Below are 26810 nucleotides of genomic sequence, written 5' to 3'. Positions count from 1 at the left end.
GGAGCCGTGCCTTCTCCTCTCCTCTGTATTATTACATCTCAGAGGAAGCAGTCTTCCTTCTCCTGCCTGAATGAACACCACTGAGGTTAGGACCAATAACTGGAGCCATATCTTGGATGGAAAATGTGGTTGTGTGTGTGTGTATGTGTGTGTTCTGCCTTACCTCAAATATTGATAAAAAGTGAAGGAAGGTACCTCAACTGTTGAGATTCCCAGATCATGAATGACAGACCACAGTGAACTCTGGAACAGCCATTTAAAGAATGAGATAGCTCTCCATGTGCTGAGAAGAAGTGATCTCGGCCGGGTGTGGTGGCTAATGCTTGTAATGCCAGCAATTTGGGAGGCCAAGGCGGCCGGATCATGAGGTCAGGAGATCGAGACCGTCCTGGCTAACACGGTGAAACCCCATCTCTACTAAAAATACAAAAAATTAGCCCGGCGTGGTGGTGCGTGCCAGTAATCCCAGCTACTTAGGAGGCTGAGGCAGGAGAATTGCTTGAACTCGGGAGGTGGAGGTTGCAGTGAGCCGAGATCACGCCACTGTACTCCAGCCTGGCAACAGAGGGAGACACCGTCTTAAAAAAAAAAAAAAAGGTGATCTCGTGCTCACTTCAGCAGCGCATATACTAAAATTGGAATGATACAGAGGGGATTAGCATGACCCCTGGGCAAGGATGACATGCAAATTTGTGAAGTGTTGCGTATTAAAAAAAAAAAAAAGAAGTGCTCTCTAAGATATATAATTAAGTGAAATCTGCAGAATAGTGTGCTTCCATTTGTGTAAGAACAAAACATGCAAAGGAGCCTGTGGATGCATAGGCTGGTCATACATAGCACCTTGGCACCCATGATGAGAGTCAGAGCTGGTGAGAGACTTAGTACCCTGTGGGGTTGTTTTCCGTTGTGGTTATGTGGCCTTAAACAAAACTCTTTCTGAAGTAATGTGCCTGCTTGAAGTGCAGTGGTGAGCCTGTGTGTGAGGAGGCTGTGCCTTGGCAGCAACAGCTACCCTTAGCAGAATCTGAACATCTCAGAGACATGGCCTGAGGATCCTCATGAGTTGTCTCTGCCACGGTGTGGGAGGCACTATCTAGACCTCCATTTACTTGAAGCCTAGTGTTCCTCAGGAATTCCTGCATCTACCTGTGGGAAACTGGTGATAGAGCTCAAAGGCCCTCCAAGGTTGGATGTTTCCTTCTGAGCGCCATTTCAGCAACACAGAAATCTCGGTCTGTTTCTCCAAGGTGAAGGGCTTTCGTTGCCCTGTTGCCTCCCTGTGGACTTCTGGCCAGGTGGCCCCACAAAAAAGCACCTTATTCTTTCTTGGCAGATCCAATCATGGCTCCTGCCTCCCACTATGAGTCGGGATATTGGGGAAATGAAGCAGATGCCAGAAGTCTTTCGGGTTTCCCAGGCCAAAGGAGCTTTCACACTAATAGCCTGTCCTTTTCCATTGAAGTCTGACAGAATTGGCAAGCAGGAACAATTTAGGCTTTTGGAAATATCCACAAACTCTTTGCTTCCATCCGGAGTGAATGCTTCTCTTCCTTCACAGGGGCTACCCTAAGAGGCTGGGAAGCCTCCCAGCCTGTGCTAGTGAGATCCCAGCCCAGATTCCAGGCCTGGGTCCGAGGCCTTGAACACTGAGGATCCTTGTGTCTCTCCCACAGAGAACACCTTCTGCAGTGGGGACCATGTGTCCTGGCACAGCCCTTTGGATAACAGTGAGTCAAGAATTCAGCACATGCTGCTGACAGAGGACCCACAGATGCAGCCCGTGCAGACACCCTTTGGGGTAGTTACCTTCCTCCAGGTGAGGCACAGGTTGAACGCTGGTTCAAGCCTTCCTGTAGGAAGAGTCCTGGGAGGATAGGGAGGCTTGAGGAAGGGGAGTGAAGGGAGTGGGAGGTTTCCTTTGGCCTCCTCCTGATTTCTGTTTCCTCTGATGGTTTGTCAGGTAGATTCAGATGGTCTGATTTAGCCTGCTGAGATGGGAGAAGGGGGAAGGGGAAGGGGCCATTTGGGTGGGAGAGAATGGCTGTAGCTGAGAGGGAGTAATAGGGGTGGCAGGTATTCTGTGAACAGTGAAGACCCAGTCTCAGGAACAGGACTTTCCAGCAGGAAGCCAGCTCTGGGTCATCCTTGCTGTTTCCCAGAAGCTGTGGTAACCTGCCCAGCTTTGACCAGTGTTTGTTTTTGGTCACGATGAAGTCTATGTGAAGGTTCCACTGATTCCTTTGATATTTACACAAAGGCCTATCCCCTAATAAGGAAGGGAGGAGTTTCTCTGCAAGCTGCTAGGACCTATTGGTGGTGGTTCCAAGCCTGATAGGTCTCAAAGTCTCTTGTTTACATTCCCCATGATACCAGACTGGGTAGGAATGGCTCCCTGAACCTCCCCAACTTCCAGAGACATGGCCTGAGGACACATCTTGAGTTGCTCAGGCCTTGGTTTTCTCCTTTGCAGCCAAGAGCTAGACTTGGTGTCATCCAGCCACAGCAAGGGCAAGGGTCAGGCCTCAGGGCCCACCAGTGGAGCCAGCCATTTACCAGCCAGGCAGCCACTCCCTCCTAAGGGAACCATCCCATCTTGGCTGCACCAGCTCCTAAGCACAGATCCTGCCTGTGGTCTCCCAACTGGAGGTGACTCAGAGAGCCTGAGTAGCTGACCTTCTTGGGGTGGGGAGCTGTCATTAACACACAGTGGCTTTCTATCCTGGGCCTCAGATCGTTGGCGTCTGCACTGAAGAGCTACACTCAGCCCAGCAGTGGAACGGGCAGGGCATCCTGGAGCTGCTGCGGACAGTACCTGTGTGAGTACCCATGCAAGGTGGGAGCCTGGCTCCCTGGGCCTGGGGACGGGAGTCCCTCCACCACTCTCCATGTGGGGCTCCCTCTTGCATTGTTATTTCAGGCCCTGGTTTTTCACATCAGGGCTTCCTGACGACTCACTCCCTGACAGTCCCTGACCACAAACTACTCCCCTGTGTCCTAGGCCTGGGGCAGCAAACAGGGCAGGCTGTAGGCCCAGCCCATCAGCCCCAGATCCTCCGTTACCATCGTATCCCCTTTCCTTGTCCACAGTGCTGGCGGCCCCTGGCTGATAACTGACATGCGGAGAGGAGAGACCATATTTGAGATCGATCCACACCTGCAAGTATGTCTTGAGTGAGGAAAACCTTTCTAGTAACCTGTGCCTAGGCCTCTTCCAAATAACACTGGCTTTCATCCTGGGAAATTGGAGGAACTTTATGTGTGAGTGAATAGAAATTTGGCATCATTTGGAACTTGTCCCCTAAATTCTGCGGAGCACATAGGGAGCAGAGATTTCAGCCCAGGAAAGTTAGTCCTCAGACATACGTGTTTTGGCATTTTAAAAGGATATTTTTATTGTATGTAAATTACATATTGGTTTAAAAAATTGGCCGGGCGCGGTGGCTTAAGCCTGTAATCCCAGCACTTTGGGAGGCCGAAACAGGCGGATCACGAGGTCAGGAGATCGAGACCATCCTGGCTAACATGGTGAAACCCCATCTCTACTAAAAAATACAAAAAAAACTAGCCGGGCGAGGTGGCGGGCGTCTGTAGTCCCAGCTACTCGAGAGGCTGAGGCAGGAGAATGGCGTAAACCCAGGAGGCGGAGCTTGCAGTGAGCTGAGATCCGGCCAGTGCACTCCAGCCTGGGCGAGAGAGCGAGACTCCGTCTCAAAAAAAAAAAAAAATTAGATCGCCAGCAATAAAAGGTAAGTGTGGTGGATATTGCTTGTTTGCCCAGTATTCATTCTCCTGCCTTCCAGACTTTCTTTTAGGGAGCCACCACGGCCACCACGGCCCTGTACCAGACAGTGGTGTAGGTGATACTGACTCCATGGCCCAGCTTCAGGAGTGAGTGCTGATTGGTCTAATGGTCCCATCCCCGTTTTCGCCACATTTTCTATCTTGGACAGTCAGACGCAGAGCTCCTAGCCTGGAAAGGTTGGCACCTTAGACACACAGGCTGGCAGCTGCCCACTCCCTGTGGCCCACCTGGACAGTGTTTCAGTGTCATCTTTGCTGTTTTAGAAGCATTCCTTTGGCATGCAGCTAAATTTAGAAAGCCACAAGAATGTAAATGCCTTTTTTTTTTTTTTGGCGGGGGGCGGAGTTTCACTCTTGTCACCCAGCCTGGAGTGCAATGGCGCAATCTCGGCTTACTGCAACCTCTGCCTCCCGGGTTCAAGCAATTCTGCCTCAGCCTCCCAAGTAGCTGAGATTACAGGCACCTGCCACCACGCCCAGCTAATTTTTGTATTTTTAATGGAGACAGGGTTTCACCACGTTGGTCAGGCTGGTCTCGAACTCCTGGCCTCAGATGATCCGCCTGCCTCGGCCTCCCAAAGTGCTGGGATTACAGGTGTGAGCCACCACGCCAGGCCTATAACTGCCTTTCTTATGGGCTTCTCCTGAAGCAGAAGCCACAGACAGCTAATAATGTTACCTGCCACATGTCTGGCTCCTTCTACTCCCCTGACCAAATGCAGGTCATTGCCATCTCTAAGCCTGTCATACTTCTGCAAAAAAATCTGGTAAGCCATAGGCAGTTGCCGCGAGTTCCATGTGTTAGAGAAAGAGAGAGGTGGCAGCTGGACATGTAGCCAGCAGTCCCTGAGTTCTTCACTGTAGACTTGTGAGGTCTTGGGCGTAAATCCTATTCATTCACAGATGATGGTCCCCTGTTTTCCTAGTGCCTTTAACACTGAACGTTTCAAACTGCTGCCACGATCCTCTGTTCTCTCTACCTTAAACTTGGTTTCCTTATATCTTCTGCATATGCGAGAACCAGAAACCAGGAAGGCTATATTTCCCTAAGCCCTTGTTCTGTAGCCACACTGGGATCCAGCATGGGGCACTGTGGGCCATTGTTTGGCCCCTGTCATAAGTGCCAAATACTAAGAAAGAACCTGGTCCTTTGCACTAGTAGGGTAACCAGCTGTCCTTCCATGCCAAGAGCTATTCTCCTTCCTAGTCTGCAGGCTCCCCTGAGAGCAGCCCACAGGACCCAGCGTCTCACAGGGAGAAAGGACAGCTTTCCTTCCTGGTGGCTCTGTGTACCAAGTGTGAACTCCTCTGTATTCACTGTGCCTTTCAGGAGCCTGCTTGCTATCAGTCCATTTAGAGCTGGCGTATATTCCTGTGATCCAAGCTCTAGGCTAACCAGCTGTGTGCCCAAACAAGTCCCTCGCCTTTCTGGGTCTTAACGTTTTCTTTTTACTTATAAAGTAAATGGCCCAGACAAGTTAAGCCAAGAATTGTCTGTCTGCAACTCTTTAATTAAGTGAGGGACCCCATGGCAGCCAGTGGAGAGGAAAAAGCTCAGACTATCCCCTGAGCACACCAGAGTATACACACTCCCCGCCCAGAGTACACAGAGCGCTTCCCTGCTTAGCTTCTTCCTGCTTGGAACCCACAGCTTTGCCCAGGCCAGCATTAGTACTTGAAAGGAGGAGATGACTGATGGGAAGGAGGCATCTGGGGCACAGCCACTTGCTGACTGGTCCCAGGAAATAAGGACAGTACCTGTACTTCTCCCAGATGGGGCTCCCGGGCTGATCGGCAGGCCAGTGTGGCACCCGTGGAGCCAGGAAGCACAGATTCTTGTTGAGGTGCTCAGTCACAAGCTTGATTTGGCCCACATGGGCATAGGTGACTTTTAGTTCAAGGTCCAGCATCAATGAAGGGTGTTTTACCAGAAAATCCAGGGGTGTTTTGAGTATAACTCTTCCTTGAGGCCATTTGGAGAGTGTTTGGATCCAGCAATACCAAGGCCTGTAGAAAGGTAGGGTCTCAATGGGGAGAGAAGGGTGTCTGCAGATAGTCACTGCACTCCCGGCCCCCATCTCAGTCTAAGAAATGGGAAGGAATCTCCATCCAGAGTCCTTTGCCAAACAAGGGAACCAATGCATCTAGGGGAAGTCCAGCCTTCTGCTCTCCTGTGGCTCTTCCCTGTGTGACCACACCCTCTAGCTGTTAGAAGGGGAAACTGCAGGTGCTGCCTGTCGCCTATGGCAGGCTTCCACCCTGTCTTCTATAGCAGTCACTGAGAAGTTCTGCCTGAAGATTGGGAGGAGAGGAAGGATCACAACTCTCCTCAGAGAAGTAGGCTCTCTCATGGCCACATCAGCTCCACCAGCCAGCCTGGCAGAGACAGGTTTGGGGCTCTGACACAGGTAGAGGCCATTGTACTGGAAGACTGATGGTAGAAGAGATGCTTCCCTTGGGATCTGCATTCCTCCCGGCTTCCCCTAATCCCTGGTTCCCCTGGAGGAGTCCAAGAGCTGGCAGAGACCATCATGCATTGGTAACCAGGGCAGAACAAGGTCAGAGATCCTGCTCTTCCAGCATTTATCCCATGCTCAGTATCACAAGGGCTCAGTAAATACTGTAAGAGTGGTGGCTGGAAGGGTGGTCACCTTGGGCCACCAGTTCTCTGAAAGAACTCTGGCTCTTTGGTTCTTTTCAAGCAGGAGAGAGTTGACAAAGGCATCGAGACAGATGGCTCCAACCTGAGTGGTGTCAGTGCCAAGTGTGCCTGGGACGACCTGAGCCGGCCCCCCGAGGATGACGAGGACAGCCGGAGCATCTGCATCGGCACACAGCCCCGGCGACTCTCTGGCAAAGGTGGGAGCCAACACCCAGCCTTCCCCCAGCCTTCCTCCTTCCTTTTCCCCAGGGCCTGGTTTCCAGGCTCTCTAGGATGGGTCTCTAACAAAAACAACCCATTCAATAGTTTATTTCCTGGCATGATTTAAACAGCAAGTGAAGTCTTCCAGCAGGGTGGAATTAAGGGAGCTTTATTGGCCCATTTCTAGTTGTGTTTCCTGTGTGTATTTCAAATGCATCACCAGCAGGCACCATTGTGTTTTAGATTGGTCCCTTGCAATCTGAGGTCATGGAGGTGAGTGGAAGCCTTAGAACAGTTACAGGAAAAGTCCATAGTCCACCCAAGTGCAAGAGAAAAGTGTCGGCCACCCACGGAATTGACACAGGGCCCAGGTCTGGCCTGAAGGCCATGCCAGATCCAAGGATCACTCTGGCCTTGGGCCCTCCCAGGCCTTCAACAAGAGAGCCCTGAGTGTGAGGCCGGCTTGCAAATTGCCCACCTCCTGTCATACAGATACAGGGTTAGGGCTGTGGGCAGGGCCTCTGGACCCACTGCGTTCCGGATGGGGTCTTTGGGAAGGAGGATGTGGCTGTCCTGTTGGAATCTCCCTATGCTGATCTTGGCTACAGAAACAGTTGTGGTTTTTAGTAGAGGACGTCCCCAACTAACTGCAAAGGAAAAGCAGCCACTTACATATACATGTGTTGACAGCTTCTTTGTCTACTTCCTTTCTTCATTCTTCCATCTTTTCTTTTTTTGAAGAATAAGATGTCTACAGCCCTGAATAAAATCCTTACATATACGATAACACTTATAAAAGGTTTTTGTTCGTTCTGTAAAGGACAAACTTAAACCCCTAGTGCAAATATTTGAGCCCTTTTTTTTTTTCTTTGAAACAGGGGTCTCTGTTGCCCAGGCTGGAGTACAGTGGCTTGATCGTGGCTCACTGCAACCTTCGCTTCCCAGACTGAAGTGATTCTCCAGCCTCAGCATCCCAAGTAGCTGGGACTACAGGCATGAGCCACCAATGCCCAGCTAACTTTTGTATTTTTTGTAGTCAGGGCTTCGCCATGTTGCCCAAGCTGGTCTTAAACTCCTGAGCTCAAAACAATCCACCCTCCTCAGCCTCCCAAAGTGCTGGGATTACAGATGTGAGCCACCCTACCCAGCTGAGCCCTTTCTTTCCTTCCTGTTTGTTCTAATGGCATACCAAGTCTGTTGGAGGCTCAAAGACAGGGTATACAGTTATTGGAATCATTTGGTTGCTTTTGACAAAAGAGGTGATTTAAGGAGGAAGTCATAGTCTTGTCTAAAATTTCAGTCATTGTTGGCTATTTTTAAAAATTATAAAAGTAATCCATCCTACTGTAACAAGTCAGATCGTTAGAAAAGTTAGTAATCATCTCCTTTCCACTCTAAGGTCACTCTTTGAGCAACTAACTTTAATTTGCTTTTTTGTATCTGTTTACAGTTTGCAGAGATAAATTTGGATCCAAATCTCAGTACAGGGGGCCAGACTAGTAAGCTTCATCCCAAAGACCAGCAAAGCACCTTACAAAGAAATAATCCCACCAAGGGAACTCTTTCACTTCCTGGCCCTTGCCTCTCCATGGAGAGGCAGAGTTTCCTGGGATAGACCAAGGTGGAGGGATGATCTCGTCTCACTGACTTGAATGCAAGGGGAAGGGGTGGCAAGACCAGATGCTAGTTGATCACCCAGAACCCAGAAAGGTGTGTGAGAGGCATCTGCCCATTCATGGCAGGGCACTTGCAGCCTTCACTCACATCCATTTCAGTGGGCAGAATCCCCAGTAATCAGTCACTGTGTGGAGCCATATTAAGGGTAAACCTCGGGCCTGTGACACAGGAAGGAAAACGATGGTGGAGAGTGCTCTTCTGAACTCTAGAGGCTGCCCCTGGCTTCTACAAGAATGGCACTCTTCCAACCTAGAGCTTCTTAAGAGCACGGTTGTCCCCTCGCAATGTGTACTCACTCAGCGCTCACATCTGGATGCCTAGAGTGGGCTCAGGACTGGCCGGTGTGGTAGTTTTTCTTAGCACCTCTGCTGAGCCAGGTTTTAAGAGCAGGGTGAGAGTTGCTGGGAGCCCACTGGGCCACCGGGCAACTTAGTGGTGTCGTTGCAGACACAGAGCAGATCCGGGAGACCTTGAGGAGAGGACTCGAGATCAACAGCAAACCTGTCCTTCCACCAATCAACCCTCAGCGGCAGAATGGCCTCGCCCACGACCGGGCCCCGTAAGTTCCCCAGTGTCCATGGACTGGAACAAGAGGATGATTTTGTCCTGAAGGGCCTGACCCTGTGGATTGCATGAGAGAGAACAATGCACATAGCCCTTGCTGGATGGGCCCAGGATCTCTGGGCTTAAGGGCAGGCATGGTCTGGGGCACACAGATCTATCTGTGGGTCATAGGAGAGGGCCTCAGAGGGGACCCAGCAGACCCCCCTTCCTGAAGGTTTAGTGCCCAGTCAGGTCTCTGAAGCACCAGGATCTGCAGTCTGAGTGAATATAAACATCAGTAAATATTTACATGAGCCGTGTGAACAGACAGAAGGCCAGGTTGGGGCAAAATCTGACTTGGGGCCTCCCAGCCTTGTGGGAGCCCATTGTGCTGAGCACGGTTCCCTCCTTATCTCGGTCTCGGCCAGAGTTGCCCTTCCTTCCTTCCTGGAGCCTGGTCTCCGGCTGATAGCTGCAACCCTGGGGGCCTCCCTCTCTGGCCAGCCCCATACTGGATGCCTGTGGCTGAGGCCCTTCTTCCTGCCTGTCTTCCCTGGGGCCCAGGGAAGGGAAAGGAAGTCTTTTGCAGGCCTCTGCTGCCTGTCCAGGGGCCCCTGTAGCCCTCAGGAGAGACTGTGGCCACCCCAGAGGTCAGATCCGCTTCCTGCCGACCTCTCTTCCTCTGATAGAGGGGATGAGTGATGGGCAGGGCTGGAACTGGGCACCCTCCTCTGCCCTTAGTCCCAGGGCAGCTCTAGGGAATAGCTGCTGGCAGGAGATACTAGGGGGCTGGCAGCCCAAAGCCTCCCTTGCCTGCCAGGGAGGAAATTGCTGTGCCTTGGGCTGAAAGGGAGGTCAGTCATCCTGCAAGACCAGGGTGATCTGGCCTTCTTCTACGAAGTCTTTATTACACATTTGCTGTCTGATAAGCTCGGGCCCAGGGGGCCATCTTGGGTGCACAGGCTCTTCCTTTGGGAGAACATGAGTGAAACAATTACCTTTTAATGGTGTGCGTCTGGCTGTCGATGTGATTTGTTGGAAATGGCTGCTTCTCTGGATTCTAGCTCTAGTTGCTGATCATGGTTCCCAGAAATAGTAACACTTCAGTGCACTACAGAAAAGACAGGTCCACAGGATCTGGGGTGGTTAGGGAGGGCATCTTGGAGGAGGAAGAACATGGCATCGACCTTCAGGGTGCCTTAGAATTTTAATAAGCAGGGGAAGGAACTCAAGAGGATATAGCACAGGGGAGGCCTGGCTGGTTAAAGTTCAGGCTGCCTCCTGGGACCTGACTGAACTAGAGTTACTCTGGGAACAGGGCTGTGCTGAGAGTTGAGCTCTTTGGCAAAAGCCTGGAAAAGCCTCTACCGCCACCTCAGAGCAGCTTTTAACTCCGGCCTGTGGGTTTCTCCAGCCAGCTGCCCTGAAGTAGCTTGCTTGAGGCATCCTGATCATCCCCTGGCAGCAGCAGATGGCCACACCAGGTCATACGACATATGGAAGCTCTCTACCTGTGAGTCTGGACCCTGTCCCAGGTCTACACTCCTTCCCATTCCCTGAGCTTGGCTTCTCGCTTTGGGCCTCCTTGGCACTGTTGGGAGGCCAGAGGTACTGGAAGGCCTATAACATGGAGATAGTCTCAGTCCAGATGGCTCTCTGCCTCTGGAAGCCTGGGGTTTCTAGGCAGAAGGGCACAAGCTCCTGCAGAGATACAACCTTCTTGCCCATCTTGTGTATCTGGAACAGGCCTGAGATCTCACTCTCTGGCTTGGGGGCACTTCCAGTTACTGCACCCCTGGACATTGCAAGGGGGCACAAGACTCTGGGCTCCTAGATATACACATAAGCCCAGACTCAGCCCACACCCTAACTGGGCAGTAGGGTATTGGTTCTGGTCCAGGGGCTCTCTGTAGACATAAGGCAGAGAGGTTGCGGCTTCTACCCTTTGGCTTGAGTTGGCTGAGATACAGAGAGATGGGTGGGAATAGATTTGAGGTGTCGGGTTTGTCTCCCCTTCCTGAAGGTTTAGTGCCCAGTCAGGTCTCTGAAGCACCAGGATCTGCAGTCCGAGGGAATTAGAATGTTTCCTCTGAGGCTGTCAATGCTGGTTACCAATTTGTTAGCAATTGGTTGAGAAATGGTTTCTCTTCCTCCTTTGCCAAGAACATTCTCCAACACACTCCTCAAGCCTGTCAGACTCAAGCTTCCTGTTATCTCAGGATCGATGATGATGGACTCAGTTCAGTTCAGTGAGCTTGATGTTAATATCTGTGCTGCCCACTCTGGGACCTGACCCCATTTCAGATACGCCGCATGGATTGCAACTGAGAAAGCTGACCCAAAATGTGCTGGCACCAGTGTTTGCTCCTCTCCCTGTGCGGGGGCAGCTAGCGTGGGCCATATTTTGTCTGCTGGTCTCATTTCCCCTTAGTCAGGACTTCTGGGCCAGGAAACTCTTATGCATGGGTCTTCCTGGGTTTGTCTGTGGTCTGAGGAAGATACAGAGCTAGATCAGAGGCTCAGAGCAGCTGATCAAGCCTGGGCATTAGCAGCTGGGTGCTGGCCTACTTGGGGGCATCAAGCACTTGCTCTTTTCACACTTCAGCAGCAGCTAAAACGTTATTAGTGCTTATTCTGTGCTAGGTAATGTGCCAGCTACTATCTGCTGCCATTCATTTATCTCATCCTCATAGCCATCCTGTGGTCGATAATCTTACGTATCCCCCTTTAATGGATGAGGTACAGAGAGGCTAATAAGTATCTTGTCCAAGGTTAGAAAGGGGTTGAGCTTACTTACAGCCATCTATCAGCCATTAAAATGGATGTAATCTTCCTTACCCTATTCTCAGGGACCCCATGGGGGACACATCAGACTGTGTTTCCGAGAAAATAATGACCCTTACTGGTAGAATTCATCTAACTAGTTACAGCATGAATCGGGACCTCTCACATGGCACCAAGGACAAAGCCAAAGCCTCATGTTAGAAGCCTACTGGGCTTATTTAACTAAACTGTAGGGGAGTTAAATAACTCCTAGGAGATGCCATGAGCCTTGGTGATTCCAAATCCCAGAAATAACAAGCTATGTCATAATTGGCTCATTTATACCAAAATTATTTTGTGACACAAGGCCTTATTTTCTTCATGTACAGAAAATAAAACAACCCTATCTCTGGCCCCTCTACCACCTCAGGGCAAGGGGATTTCTTTCCATTTTGAGGGTCTATTTCTTCCTTTCCAGAAAGGCAGGCCCCCTGGGTAACCTGCTCCTCTCCTACTCTTCGTTGCCAGCCCTCCTCCCACTGCCTTCCCAGAAGGAGAGTCCTTGGCCCTCTTTAGGGCTTCTTCAGCATTTCACAACCCTTGCATTCCAGCCATGAAATTTGTATCTGGCTTTTCCCAAGATGATCAGTTGAGAAAAGCCTCCTTCAGCTTGCTGGCGCCTCCCTTCCCACTGCCTGCTCGGGTGAGTTTGGCAAGGATGGGAAGCAGCTCCTTTGTGCCGCATGAGGACAGCCTGGCTTAAAGACTGTGCCTGCCAACATCTGTAGGGATTTGAGGAGGGAAAAGTTCCTGGGCATCCTCTCTGTCTGAGGTCACCTGGTCAGACGTGAACTAGAGAGTCTGGTCTCTCTACAGTGCACAGTGCGGTCAGGTGAATTGTGTGTAGAGGTTTTCTTGTCTTTCTGTCTTTTTTTTTTTTTTTTTGACACAGGATCTCCTTCTGTCACACAGGCTGGAATGTGGTGGCAAGATCATAGCTCACTGCAGCCTTGAGCTCCTGGCCTCAAGTGATCCTCTTCCACCTTGGCCTCCCAAAATGCTGAGACTACAGGCATGAGCCACCATACCTGGCCTGTATTTCTCTAAACTGTTGCTCAGATGCTGGGAACCTGCATCAGTATTCTAGGACCACCTCCTCCCTCAGCAAATGACTTACCACCTGAGGCTGGGGACCCTTAGGGAGCACTCTGAGTTGTGCCCTCCCAGAGGGTGACAGGGCACATGCATGTGTGTGCACACTTATGTTAGAGGGACCTCTTTGTAGTTGAGGCACCTCTAAAAAGCGAATTCACCATCACTGCTGAGATTCTCAGTCTTCTAGAATCACACCAGCAACTTTTAAGACCTTTAAAAAAAATTTTTTTTGCCTTAATTTCCTGGACAATTAAGATTCTGTACCACGAATTCCTCTGCTGTAACATTCTCATTTGCAGCACCTCCCCAACATACACACACACACATATACATAGATTTCTCCCTACTCTTATGAGTGTCTCTGCACCTGTCTGTTTGGCTTTTGATTGGGGTGACTTTGCTGCCTCTAATTCCCATCTTGAATACCTTGTAACCTGGTCAGGGAGTCATCCTTTCGAGAAAATTGTGTTTTGTTTTGCTCAGCCTATGAGATCCATGAAGATTAATTAGAAGAAGAAAATATCTCGTTTGCATCCAACCTACCAGTGAATTGGGGTGAAGGAAGGTGAGTTTCCATCTGGGGGAAACAGCTGGGCTGTGGCTGGTGCCGCTCGCACGAACGGCAGTATTGGGTAACCCTGCTTCAAGGGGTCTCTCCTGTCAGCGCAGTGGCCAGCCTGGAGCCCTCTCTGTCACGTTGGCTTCCCTCACACTCCCACGCTGGGGAAGTACAGTTGTTTGCGCTGGAAAGAAAGCCCAGAAAGAAACAGCCCTTCTCTTAGGGCCCCAGCCAGACTCTGCAGGGCTGATGAGAGGAACAGCCTAGGCCTCTCTGCTCCCTGCTTCCTGGACAGCAGGCTCCTTTTTGCCTCCCTCACTGTAATCCGTGTTGTCATGCCAAGTACCTTTACTGGACTTTCTCAGAAATACACATTTGAAAGGGCAGAGCAAGGGGCTCCACAGCAAGTCTGGCATGGGTAAATTTCTGTTTTAACTCCGTTCTTTGCTCCACTTCCCCAAAGAGATGAAGCCACAGCCATTGTTAACACCCCAACTTCAGAATTCCTCGCTGGTGCTTGAATTCTCAGTCCAAACGCTGCATCCCTCTCCCTCGAGTTGCACAATCAGGAGTATTTTTATCACCCATCCTTGATCCTCGGTGTCACCCAACACTTCAGCAGTGAGTCACTTCTCCAGGGAGGGGAAAAGGAAGGCTCAAAGGTAAGAGCTAGAGAAAGGAAATGACTCAGTGTCTCAGAAAAAGGAAAGCTGGGGTTCTGGCTAAAGCAAGCTCATTCAGGAGAGTAGGGGTACTAATCTCCCACCCAAGTCAGAGGGCAGGGCTGGGGATGGCTGCCCCTCATGCCCAGAGGAGTTAATAGTTGACTAGGAAATCCCCTAACCTTGATGCAGATTTTACTCACCCTGACTTCTTTAACCATACTCTGTTGCACCATTTCATGATCAGATTTTACCTTTGGGATATTCCCAATGAAAATATGGCGCCCCCCCCCCTTTTTTTTTTTTTTTTGAGATGAGGCAAAATCTCACTCTGTCGCTTAGACTGGAGTGCAATGGCACAATCTCAGCTTACTGCAACCCCTGCCTTCCGTGTTTGAGCGATTCTCCTGCCTCAGCCTCCTGAGTAGCTGGGATTATAAGCACACACCACCATGCCCAGCTAATTTTTGTATTTTTAGTACAGATGGATTTTCACCATGTTGGTCACGCTGGTCTCGAACTCCTGACCTCATGATCTGCCCGCCTCGGCCTCCCAAAGTGCTGGAATTACAGGCATGAGCCACTGTGCCCTGCCAAATATTGCATTTTTAAACTGAGTGTGGTGGCTCATACCTGTAATCCCAGCACTCTGGGAGGCTGAGGCAGAAAGATCTCTTGAGTCCAGGAGTTCAAGACCAGCCTGGGCAACATGGTGAAACCCCATCTCTACAAAAAAATACAAAAAATTAGCCAGGTGTGGTGGCACGTGCCTGTAGTCCCAGCTACTCAGGAGGCTGAGGTGGGAGGATCACCTGGACCTGGGAGGTTGAGGCTGCAGTGAACCATGATCACACCACTGCACTCCGTCCTAAGACCCTGTCTCAAAACAAAAAAAGAAAATACTGCATTTTATCATTTGGTTATTGGTGTTTACTATTCACCTTTTATGGTCTTTTACTCCTGTATTGTCCTTATGAGAAAATTTGTCAGAATAACCAGGTTATACAGCCTTGTGCTTAACAAGAACTTTAGAGGTGAGCTGGTCCCCTCTCCCTCCATCCCACACCCACACCCTTTTCCAGTCCTGCCTTAAAGGGAGACCTGCAGGTGGTTCTTTCTCTGGAAAGTTCAGAGCTTTCGTCAGCAATCAGAAAGCAAAAGGAAGAATCTCCCAGACAAGGGGCAAAAGCTAGAGGTTGGGCTGGGCTCAGCAGGCCAAATCCACTTCACTTGTGAATAGTTGCCAAGCTTGATGCCCTGGTTCCTGTTCCTGGGCGTCCCCAAGGAGAAGGCTCCAAGTCGTGTGGCCACTGCAGACGTCATGACTCACAGGACTGGGATTGTGGCTAAAAGGAGTCTCAATAGTTCAGCTCCTCTCCTTTCCACCCCTGCTGCCACTGACTGAATGGGACCAATACCCTTTAGGCGAATGTGGAAAAATTAAGACTTTTCCATTCAGAGAGACCAGGGTGGAGGGGAAGCATGGTTGAGACTCTGTTGGTCTGTTAATGTATAGGTAGGGTGATCAGGGCATGTACTATCAACTGTACAATACTAGAAATCAGGAATCTACCTTGACACTGGAAGGAGAGGGTTTATTAGGATCTATAAAAAGTCACCTTATGCAGTGAGAAATACAAATATAGAATGCGTTATATAGACAGGTGGTAAAGACGAAATAGGTCAATTCAGATCAACTGCACCTCTAAACCATCCCATAAACCACCCCTTGGTGTGGTGCTCTCAATATAGAAGGAATCCTGGGCTGGTCCTCGTGGCTGAGTGGGCAGTTTTTATTGTACATCAACTTGTGCCAGGCCTTGCGTTGTGGAATGCCCTTGTTCCTGTCTTGTGACTTAGAACACTGAGACTTAACCAGGTTATAGAACTTATCTAGCATCAGACTGCAGGGATTAAGTGTCAGCCAGGATTTGAACCTTGGGTGGTGTGACTCTAGATCTGAGCCTCTTCACTGAGTATTGTCTGTAAAAGAGGATAAAGGTGGAGGGATACATGCCAGTTCACCAGAAAACGTAACCGGAAACAGGGTCTTTGACACCTGTATGCCAGCGCACGGAGGAAAGATGGTATTTTAGTTTGCCTAGAAACCCCTGAAGGTGGCAGTTCAGGAGAGACCATTTAGCTGAGAGAGGCATACTAAAAAATAAAGTGAAATCATCTAGAGGATACACTCCATCCGAATAAATGAGAAAGACATATGGGGGTAGGAAATGGATCCAACATGAGAAAGAGGCAAGGAGAATCCAGGGTGAAAGGGAGAATGATCCCAGATGACAACAATATAGCAGGAAAGGAAGGCAGCCAACTCAGGTGGGAGCAGGTTGGAAGGATCCTCTGGAGAAATGTCTCCAAGAAAATAAAATTGATAAATACTTGGTGTATTTGAATGGCTTGGGAGGAAGATGTGTGGACCATTGGTAAGAGTAATTTTTTTTTTTTTTTTTTTTTGAGACGGGGTCTGACTCTGTCACCTTGGCTGGCATGCAGTAGTGTGATCTCAACCTCTGCCTCCTGAGTTCAAGCGATCTTCCCTCCTCAGCCTCCTGAGTAGCTGGGACCACAGGCACACGCCACCATGCCCAGTTAATTTTTTGTACTTTTGGTAGAGATGGGGTTTTACTGCGTTGCCCAAGCTGGCCTTGAACTCCTGAGCTCAGGTGATTTTCCCACCCGGCCTCCCAAAGTGCTAGGATTATGGGCGTGAGCCACCACACCCAGCCAGTAATAGTAATTCTGATTTAATTGGTGATAAGCACATAGAAAACTAAGAGAGGTATTAAATCCAAGGAAAATAGAAAATTATGACAAAAAGGAAAAGTGTATTAATGTAATACATGGCTCAGCTGTAAACAGCATTGACATAGTCATAATAATTTAAACACTTAATACCAGTCCACACAAACTGACAGTGCAGTTATCCTGGAAAAGTGGGAAGGTGCATGGAAGAGAGCTAAAAGCTCATCTTCCATGGTGGGGAGTCAGTAGGTAAAGCCTGAAAAGGAAATACCAGGCCGGGTGCAGTGACTCACGCCTGTAATCCCAGCACTTTGAGAGGCCGAGGCTTGCAGATCACTTGAGGTCAGGAGTTTGAGACCAGCCTGGCCAACATGGTGAAACCCCGTCTCTACTAAAATACAAAAATTAGCTGGGCACGGTCATGCGCCTGTAATCCCAGCTACTCAGGAGGCTGAGGCAGGAGAATCGCTTAAACCCAGGAGGTGGAGGTTGCATGAGCCAAGATCTTGCCACTGTACTCCAGCCTGGGCGACAGAGCAAGACTCCGTCTCAAACAAAAAAAAAAAAAAGAAAAGAAAGAGAAAAGGAAACACCGGGAATTAAAAATAAAGTATATTTAAAATATTAAGGATGGGAGGCTGAGGTGAGTGGATCACCTAAGGTCAGGAGTTCAAGACCAGCCTGGCCAACATGGTAAAACCCCATCTCTACAAAAATACAAAAAATTAGCCAGGCATAATGGTGGGTGCCTGTAATCCCAGCTATTTGGGAGGCTGAGGCGGGAGAATCGCTTGAACCCAGGAGGTAGAGGTTGCAGTGAGCCAAGATGGCGCCATTGCACTCCAGCCTGGGCAACAGAGCGAGACTCTGTCTAAAAACAAAAAAAATTAAGGAAATACGAAAGAATCATCTACAGAGGTGACAGTTGTCTGAGGAGGGGAGCATAGGAAGACAGTGACTATTGTAACGACCCTCATGAAATCCTTTGACCTTTTAAACGCTAAAAAAGAAAAAAGAGGCCAGGCGCGGTGGCTCGAGCCTGTAATCCCAGCACTTTGGGAGGCCGAGACGGGTGGATCACGAGGTCAGGAGATCAAGACCATCCTGGCTAACACGGTGAAACCCTGTCTCTACTAAAAAATACAAAAAACTAGCCCGGCGAGGTGGCGGGCGCCTGTAGTCCCAGCTACTTGGGAGGCTGAGGCAGGAGAATGGCGTGAACCTGGGAGGCGGAGCTTGCAGTGAGCTGAGATCCGGTCATTGCACTCCAGCCTGGGCGATAATAGAGCGAGAGACTCCGTCTCAAAAAAAAAATAGAAAAAAGGAAAAGGTATTGTATGAGCTGTTATAGTTTACTCTGCCCAATGAAAAGAAAGGATGATGTATGCCAGGTAAAAAGCACACAGTTAGTGCCAAGGCAAGCCCAGGGGAACTTCAGCTTCCCTAGCCTCAGGCTGAGAGTTGAGGGTGAGCCGTGGAGAATCATCTGACAGCCCCCTGGAAAACGTCTGTCTCAGGGGCACAGAAGATAATCGGTGAGAACTCGGCTGTGGACCCAATTCTGACCAGCAGGGAGTGTGAGCCCTGTGAGAAAGCAGCTTGGGCAGGCAGAGTTCACGAGGGAAAACCCTGGGCCAGTAGTCCCAGAGGAGGTCCCCGCAACATTTTAGGGGATTTTCTTGGGTGTTCAGTGAAAAGAGGGTTCTCTGGCTACAGTTGGAAAATGCTTGTTTACACAAAATGAAACCAGTATATTTTCCCTCTATCGTCCTCCTCAGAGTCCAAAATGCCAACATTTTGTGAATCTCTGATCTGAGATGGGGCATATTCCATCTACCCTTTGCCATACCTGTTTTTCTAGAGGCTTCTCTTAATATTCCATCAAATACCCTTTGGGAAGTCCTGCCCTGTCTTCCAGGAAGGCAGTTCTTTTCAGAATTCAAGGAAAAGATAGATGTGTCTTCATAGTCCTGAAACCCTGGAAGAAAAGACCACTCAAAAGAGATGGGAGTTTCTTAAGGAGAAATAGTATAATTACTTTTTTGCTGGTATCAAGGAGAACTGGGGTTTTGTCTCAGCTCTTTACTCATTGTTTGATCTTGGGCTAGTTATTTAAGTCTCTGAGTTTCAGTGTCTTTATCTGCAAAATGGGGAAAATAATGCCTCTTTATAGAGTTGTGATGGAAATAAAAGGAAGCAAACTATACAAAGGATTTAGCATGGGGCCCAGCACCACAGTCTGTGCTCAATAAAAGATGTCTCTTAGTATTGTGAATAGTCCCCTGAAAACCAAAAAGAGGTCCAGTACCTCCAGGGACCAGCATAGGTCTGTAGAGAATACTTCACACAACTCAATTTGGAAGAATTTGAACAAATGCTGGAAGGAGAGAGATGTTATGTCAGCATAGACTTTAAAGAACAGGGTCAAGAAAAGCTGAAACTCAAGAACTGAGTCTTGCAAAAAAAGTGCAATGAGCAGCAAAAAGGACTTTATTTTTGTACTTCTCTTTGGAGTAAGAAGAAGAAAACCTAGACCTAATTGTTTGGACAGAGTATCGTTTATCAGTGGCCGAGAGAAAGCAAAATTTACTCAAGTTCTGTTATGGTTCCATATTGAAACAAATGGTTATCAGACCAGGAAGGGTCCCACAGGCATTGACAAGAGAGTTGAATCTATTATTTCAGCTCTCCTGGCTCACATGTATTGTGCCTCCAGAACACCAGGAGAATTGGCAGGCAGGAGTCGTGAAGCTGGTGTCAGCAATCTTTGAGGGAATGGGAGAGAGGTGTTGGCAGACTGGAAGTACTCAGAAGTTGCAAGATGCAAAAAGCATCTTGCACTCTCTAGACTAGTGAGCGTGGTGTCACTCTCAGCGAAAATTCTGAACTAGATTATTCAGCAAGTAGGCTGTGAACACTCCAAGGGAAAGAGCGAGTCCTGAGAGTCAGAAAGAGCCAGGCTTGCCAAACCATCCTCATTGCCTTTTTATTTATTTATTTTTAATTTTTTCCAAAGACCCCTAAGTAGACTCAACATTGTCATTGCCTAAAAAGAAATGCTTACCAGGCTGGGTGTATGGTGGCTCACACCTGTGATCCCAGCACTTTGGGAGGCCGAGGCGGGTGGATCACTTGAGGTCAGGAGTTCGAGACCAGCCTGGCCAATATGGTGAAACCCTGTCTCTACTAAAAATACAAAAATTAGCAGGGTGTGGTGGTGGGCGCCTGTAATCCTAGCTGCTTGGGAGGTTGAGGCAGGAGAATTGCTTGAACCTGGGAGGCAGAGGTTGCAGTGAGCCGAGATCGCACCATTGCACTCCAGCCTGGGCGTCACAGCGAGACTCTGTCTCAAAAAAAAAAAGAAAGAAAGAAAAAAGAAATGCTTACCTGCCCAAGCAGACAAAGGAAGTGCTGCAGACCATATATAGGCAGGGTTTAGCAAGACGTTTTGAGAACATTCTGACAGCATTATAGGCAAGACAGAAATGTCCGGAGAACATCCAGGAGGGTGAGGGCTGTGGTGATGGGAAGATTGGGTTGATTTATAACTGGTTGGATGGGCATACCCAAAGAGTAATGATGTCAGTCCATCAGCCTGTCTGCCTAGCCCTTTCCTGTTTACTTTTTAATCAAAGCCTGGGATGAGAACATCGATGACAAATGTATCAGTTTTGTCAGTGATCTGAAGTCAGGAAGGAATGCCAATATGAAGAATGCCAGATTCAGGTTTCAGAAATACCCGAACTGCCGGAACACTAGCCAGATAGTGCAGAGTTCTTCTGCGCCTAGCTCCATGTAATCAGCCGGACATACTAGTTGGGGGACGTACTAGACGGGGGATGTACTAGATGGGGGAGAACAGGTCCCAGGGCAGCCCATGGGAGAAAGCCCGAGGAGGATTTCATTGACAGAAGGAATGCAGTGTGAGTTGGTAGTATGGGGAGGTTACAAATAACAGATAATTCAATGACAATTTCAATAGAAATAAAATGTCCCAAACAAGAGAGATCATAGTCCCTCTGTGATCTGCAGATCTGCACTGGTGAGGTCACATACTATGTTTATTGCCACACATAACACTTCACTTCTGGATGGGACACTCAAACTTTGACAGGTTAGAATGAGCCCAGGGGAGGTGACTTGAATGGATGGAGAATTTCAGAATCTTATCAAGAATCTAGTTAAAAGGGCCACAGATAGTAGAAAAAGAAACTTGGTGAGAAGTGAGAGCAGCCTCAGGGGTTGGAAAGGCTGTTATGGGAAGATGGATTCAGCTCGCTTTGGGCAACTTGAAGAACAGTGGTTTGAGAATTGCAGGAAGGCAGTTTGTGCTCTGTAGAAGGAAGAGAGCCCTGGCATCACCTCCCTCAGTAGAGCAAAGGCCTCAGTGGTTTTTCGGACTGTAGTTGGGCCTTCCCAGAGCACCAGTGGTTGACCAAAGCCTGCAGGGTCCACTCAAGGAGTCAGGAGCCCTTTCAAGCCCCATCTCAGAAGTACTCCCTCCCAAGCTCTGGGCAAGAACCTTTGTTTAGCAGGGAACTGGCCTGGCCAGAGGCAGTTGGATTCTGGGCCCAGGATAAAGGCAAACAAGTTTTCGTTAAGCCATTGACATTTTTACAGGAGGAGCAGATAGACTTTTAGAGGCAGCCAGCTAACGTCAACACATTAATACACTTGTCAGATGTATTATGAGCACCTACTACATCCCAGGCACTATTAGATGCCTCATCTGAGTCATCCCATTTATTCATAATGACCTATTGTTATTTATTCTTGTTAAGAGGATACCAAAGCTCAGAGAGAAGTTAAGCCCAATGTCACATAAAACTGGAACCCAGAACTTAAGCTGTTAGCCACTCTGCCTCCTGGAGCACAGCCTTGGCCCTGTGCCCCTGGCAGTCGCCAGCAGGTATGAGCTGTGCCTCCCTGTGAGCCCCTCTCCCTTCCAGCCCCCAAAGCCATGCCTTCCCCTCCACTGGGAACTCAGGGAGAAAACAGCCCAGCTGAAAAACTAGGCCATGCTCCCGAGCACACTACTCATTTTTTTATGACTAAGATGAAGCTGACAACCATGCAAAACATTGCAAACCTGTGTCGGCTGCAGATTTAATACCTAACCCAACCCACACAAATAATTCATGCTTCTGCATCAATGTCCAGAAGAAACAAATCAGCAAAAAGCTGAGTTCTTGTGTGTGTGTGTGTGTGTGTGTGTGTGTGTGTGTGTGTGTGTATGTGTGTGCGCATGCGCGTGTGTGTGTTGAGTTCTTGTGTGTGTGTGTTGTGTGTAGCAGCCGCGTTTCCATCGAAGCAGCATGCCGAAAATACCCAAGCTCCAGGACTGCAGATCTAGCATTTTGCAATTTTTTTTCTCTTAAAAGATTAAAGTATGGTTTCAAATGATTGAAGGTTGGTGGGAGGTGTAAATGTGGGCACTTGTCACATTAATTCTTCAGATGATTAAGTTCTTTTCCATTTCTTTAAAGCTGTTTGCAGTTGGGTTTGATGTCCTGGTTCTGGGTGAGGGTGTTGTGGCAGTTACCAAGGTGACTTTAGCTGACTTTCAACAATTTATTTTTCCCTCCAGCTTGAGACGTCTGTAGCCCTGTATGCTGTTGATTCTTTTCTGCAAGCCCCCACCCCACCTCCCATTGCTATTCATCAGCATTTTTGCCTGCACCATAGAGGCTGGGATCCTCTAGCAGGCCCCGCCTGGACACGCTAGGCCTCAGCCCCTTTCAGGAGGACGGTAGTGTGTTTGGAGACAGGAACCGGTGGTAAGAGATGGCACAGGGGAGTGATTGTGAGAGTCACCCCCTGGTTCTTTTGCTTAAACTCACTCTGAGCCCTTCGGCTTGTCACCTCACATCTGTGAGCCTCAGTTACCTCCACTGTGAAAGAAGGCTTGACAGCGCAGCCTACCTCGTGCTTGCTGGGAGGAATCAGCAAGTGAACCTATGGCCTTAGCTGAGGGTTGGCACAGAGTAAGGGCTCAGGAAACATGGCTCAGGAAACACTGCTTCCTGAGTTCTGCTCTTGTTTGGGCCCTGAGGGCACCCTGTGTCTCCACTGAGTCCTCACCTGTCACTGCTGCCTCCCTCTGAAGGAAGGGAGGTGCAGTGGCCCTGGTGGAAGGGAAAGAGAGTTGGTCAGAAGTCTGAGGCTTCGATCAGAAGTCTGACGCACGGTGAGCGGGGACGCGTCACCCGCTCTCTTTTGTAAAGGAAAGAGGTAGATTAAACAACCTCAGAGTTTCCTTCCAGTCCTGGATACTGTGACCCTCTTCGCCATAGCATTTTGTCTCCTTCACAGATCTTGTGCAAGGGTGAAGCCAGGGGAAAAGGCAGTTTTAGAGCTGGCTTTAGGAAGGCAGAGGGAGGGACCGCTTTGTGAAGGAACAGTCAGATCCGGGGGTGAGTCCTCACAAAGACAAGGCCAGCAGGCAGGCACGGCCCGTGACCTCAGGGGCATGTCTAACCCACTGCCGCTGCAGGGCTGTCGTCTGTCTTTTGCCTGTGGACCCTATACCTTCCCCTGGGGAAGTGCCCCGCCTGTCAGGGTGCCACCCTGGCTGCAGGCCTCAGCACCTAGCCCCACAGCGTGTAAGGAGGTTGGGCCTGCCTCTCAGTGGCTGTCCAGCTGTCATCCTGGGTGGCTTCTGCCTGCCACTTGAATGATAAATAACTAGAGCTTCTCACCCAGTTTTTGATGGACACTTGGGGAATTGTTCTGAGATTCACAGCCCAAACCAGGATCCGGCCTTTTGAATGGAATCAGTGGGTAACTCTTATTTCTGGCTGAGGCAGATTTGAGAGGTTGTCAGTGGGGGCAGCTGAATTTGAAAGAGCAAATCTTAGAATGCAAAGGGACCCTGTGACCCAGCCGTGGGCCTCACTGTTGGTGGGAAGCAAGCAGGAGGGAGTGTGAGACAGCAGTGACAGCTCACCATGCCAAGGCCACAGTCAGGAGGAATCTGGTACAGGCTCCTGGGGCCTTAAAGCCCAGCAGGGCGGGAGCCCGGTTCTGCTTTCCAACCAATCCCACTGGTCTGACTCCTAAGAGCCCAGCTTGTACTCAGCAGTACAGATTGTATCACCCTCTGGTTAGATGAAGGGTGTGAATGTCCCTGCAGCTTCTGGCTGTTGGCGGAATGTGCATCCTCAGAGCCTTCAGGGTCAGCTGGACAGAAACTCTTGGAGCTGCGCATCTCATGGTGCTCAGAGTTAGGGCTCGGAGGCTCCAGGGCAGGAGAGGAAGGGCTCCCAGAAGCTCCTGCTGATCACAGGAAAAGACAAGGCACTGTGCCATATACTTTAATACAGAATGTTGGGGCCAGGCACAGTGGCTCACGCCTGTAATCCCAGCACTTTGGGAGGCTGAGGCAGGCGGATCCCCTGAGGTCAGGAGTTCGAAACCAGCCTTGCCAGCATGGTGAAACCCTGTCTCTACTAAAAATACAAAAAAATTAGCCAGACATGATGGCAGGTCCCTGTAATCCCAGCTACTTGGGAGACTGTGGCAGGAGAATAGCTTGAACCTGGGAGGCAGAGGTTACTGTGAGCCAAGATCGTGCCACTGCACTCTAGCCTGGGTGACACAGTGAGACTCCATCTCAAAAAAAAAAAAAAAAAAAGGCTGGGTGCAGTGGCTCACACCTATAATCCCAGCACTTTGGGAGGCCAAGACGGGTGGATCACCTGAGGTCAGGAGTTCGAGACCAGCCTGGCCAACATGGTGAAACCCCATCTCCACTAAAAAAACAAAAATTAGCCGGGCATGGTGGCAGATGCCTATGATCCCAGCTAAGGCAGGGGAATTGCTTGAACCCAGGAGGCGGAGGTTGCAATGAGCCGAGATTGCGCCACTGCGCTCCAGCCTGGATAACAGAGCAAGACACCATCTCAAAAAAAATAGAATGTTAGCCAAAGATGCAGGCTTTATAGAGCCAGACCTACCTGAGACCGGATCTCAACTCTGCCCACTCCCTGGCTGTGCAACCTGTGCAAATTACTTAGCCTCCCTGATCCCCAGTTCCTTCTCTTTAAAAAAAAGAGAGAATGGTGGCAGCCATTTCTTGGGGGCATTGTGAGGAGTAGCCAGTCAGTGAGAAGTGCTTGATGCAGTGGCTGGTGCTCGCCAGGCATATACAGAATGGTGGCTGTCACCATCATTATCATCAGTCACCATTATTGTCTTTATTACTCAGGAGCCCAGCTGGAGACTCCCATCTTGCTCCTCCCTGAGCTGTTCACCTTGTGCTGAACCTTTTCCTGTGCTTGCTTCACAGGAGCCGCAAAGACAGCCTAGAAAGTGACAGCTCCACAGCCATCATTCCCCATGAGCTGATTCGCACGCGGCAGCTCGAGAGCGTACATCTGAAATTCAACCAGGAGTCCGGAGCCCTCATTCCTCTCTGCCTAAGGTGAGTGAAGACACACACCCCTACCACACAGTTTATCCCACAGCACCGAGCTCAGCCTCCAGGGGGCACTTCAGAGCCTCCCCAGCCCCCTCCCCCAGCAGGCGTCCTCCAGGGCCTCCAAGGAGCCACCAGGCCTGTCTCCCTGGTGAGGGTGAGGCACCTGTCAGCAGCCTACACACCTAAGCAGGCTGGGGCTCAGGGAGGGAGGAGAGCTACTCCACTTGGGGCCTGTTGAGGAGCCTGGGGACTGTGAACCAACCAGTCGTCCCCACGTCACTGGGCCATGGGGTGTTCTCCTTGCCCAACCCTCTGGCTGGCCTAGGTGGTGAGAAGTCTGCCATCCTTCCTAGAGAAGGGCTCTCTTGTCTGCATCTCGCATCAAGCCCAGAGCAGCACAGTCCCCAATGGGCCCAGCATTGTGGCCAGAGAGCCCCATTGGTCTCTGATTGCTTGCTTGACAGACCTTCCTCATTCGCAAGTTCTGGAGTCAGAATCCACAGGGAATAGGTGCTAAAGAACTCTCCTTTATCCAGAGAAGTGTTCCTCAGCCCTGTTCCCCTTAGGAAGACTCTGTGACCCAGGGAGTCTCAGGTGCCCCCAGCCACCCACAAGCCCAGGGCAGGATGGCAGGGTTCCCAGTAGCACTGGTTTGTCAGGGCGGGGTTGGGTGGGTTGGGCTCTATTTTCTCCTGCTTGCTGCTTTTCTCATGCAAAACACTCAGTTCGAAAACCTAGTGGCCAGCCCAGCAAACTCCTTGAGGGACCAGGAAGCCCAGCTGTGTCCCTTCTGCTTCTGTCCACAGTGCCAAAAGCCCAGTCCAATGGCCAGAACTCAGCTCTGTGCTTAGGGCTGCTGCACGGCTGCATCTGCTACAGCTGGCTACCCCACAGCCCTGGGGCTCCACCCACACTTTGAGCAGCAGAGGCACCAAGAGTAACTCTAAACTCACAGAACAGTGACAGGGAGGAAGAAATGGCACAGTTGGGACCCTCCCCACTGTCCCCAGCACCTGGGAGTGAGTTTGAAGGGTAACCAGCCTTGGCCAGCCACCCTGGGCAGCGGACAGAGAGCAAGTGGCCAGAATGAACAGGACCTGGCGGGGTCTACTGCCATCCCACGACCACATCCTCCCTAGCCACTTCTCTGGCCAAAGCCCAGGGCCTTGCAACTGGTGAAGGGTTAATTGGAGGCAGCCTGAGAAGGCACAGGGCAGGTTCCACTTCCTTTGCTGATGGGCGGCTCTGCCCATTAGCTGCCCCTGCCTGCCCCTCCCCCAGGTGTATTTCCAGACTAGGGATTAACAGTAACTTTTGTGGCTCCCTGAGTGACCCCACTTGGCTTCAGCTTGCTTGCTTGCTTTTTTTTAAAGATGTGCTGTGGCCTTTGGGCCAGCCACTTAAATGTTATGGGAAAGCCCAGGAGCAGGTGGAAGATTCTGCCCTGGACACTGAAGTGTCCCACTGTGGAGGCACTATCCCATCGTCCCAGGGAAACTTGTCTAGACACTACCTCACCTCCGTCCCCCAAGGAGGGATGTGACCCCCTCTTACCTCTGGGCGTGACCTCAGCAATTGCTACCTTGCCTCTCTGGCCTCAGTTTTCCTAAG

The 26810-nt window shown here is 50.0% G+C and overlaps 1 protein-coding gene and 1 non-coding gene across 3 annotated transcripts in view; both read left to right on the top strand.

The window, feature by feature from the left end:
* Positions 1–26810, top strand: part of SUFU (SUFU negative regulator of hedgehog signaling) — a 136464-nt gene that overhangs the window by 92865 nt on the left and 16789 nt on the right. Inside the window, exons 4-9 of one of the 2 annotated variants that reach the window (XM_033184396.1) lie at positions 1674–1816; positions 2731–2816; positions 3088–3160; positions 6504–6660; positions 8789–8900; positions 25068–25202. In XM_033184396.1, the coding sequence (XP_033040287.1) occupies positions 1674–1816; positions 2731–2816; positions 3088–3160; positions 6504–6660; positions 8789–8900; positions 25068–25202 (706 nt within the window). The remainder of the gene's footprint in view (positions 1–1673; positions 1817–2730; positions 2817–3087; positions 3161–6503; positions 6661–8788; positions 8901–25067; positions 25203–26810) is intronic. The other variant, XM_033184406.1, reaches the window with a different exon arrangement.
* LOC117069886 lies at positions 606–712 on the top strand. Its single transcript, XR_004431706.1, has one exon. It is a non-coding gene; the product is annotated as a U6 spliceosomal RNA (small nuclear RNA).

This window comes from Trachypithecus francoisi, unplaced genomic scaffold (assembly GCF_009764315.1).
Source record: "Trachypithecus francoisi isolate TF-2019V2 unplaced genomic scaffold, Tfra_2.0 Contig01579, whole genome shotgun sequence".
NCBI classification, from domain to species: domain Eukaryota; kingdom Metazoa; phylum Chordata; class Mammalia; order Primates; family Cercopithecidae; genus Trachypithecus; species Trachypithecus francoisi.
This window is presented reverse-complemented; position numbering and strand designations above follow the sequence as displayed.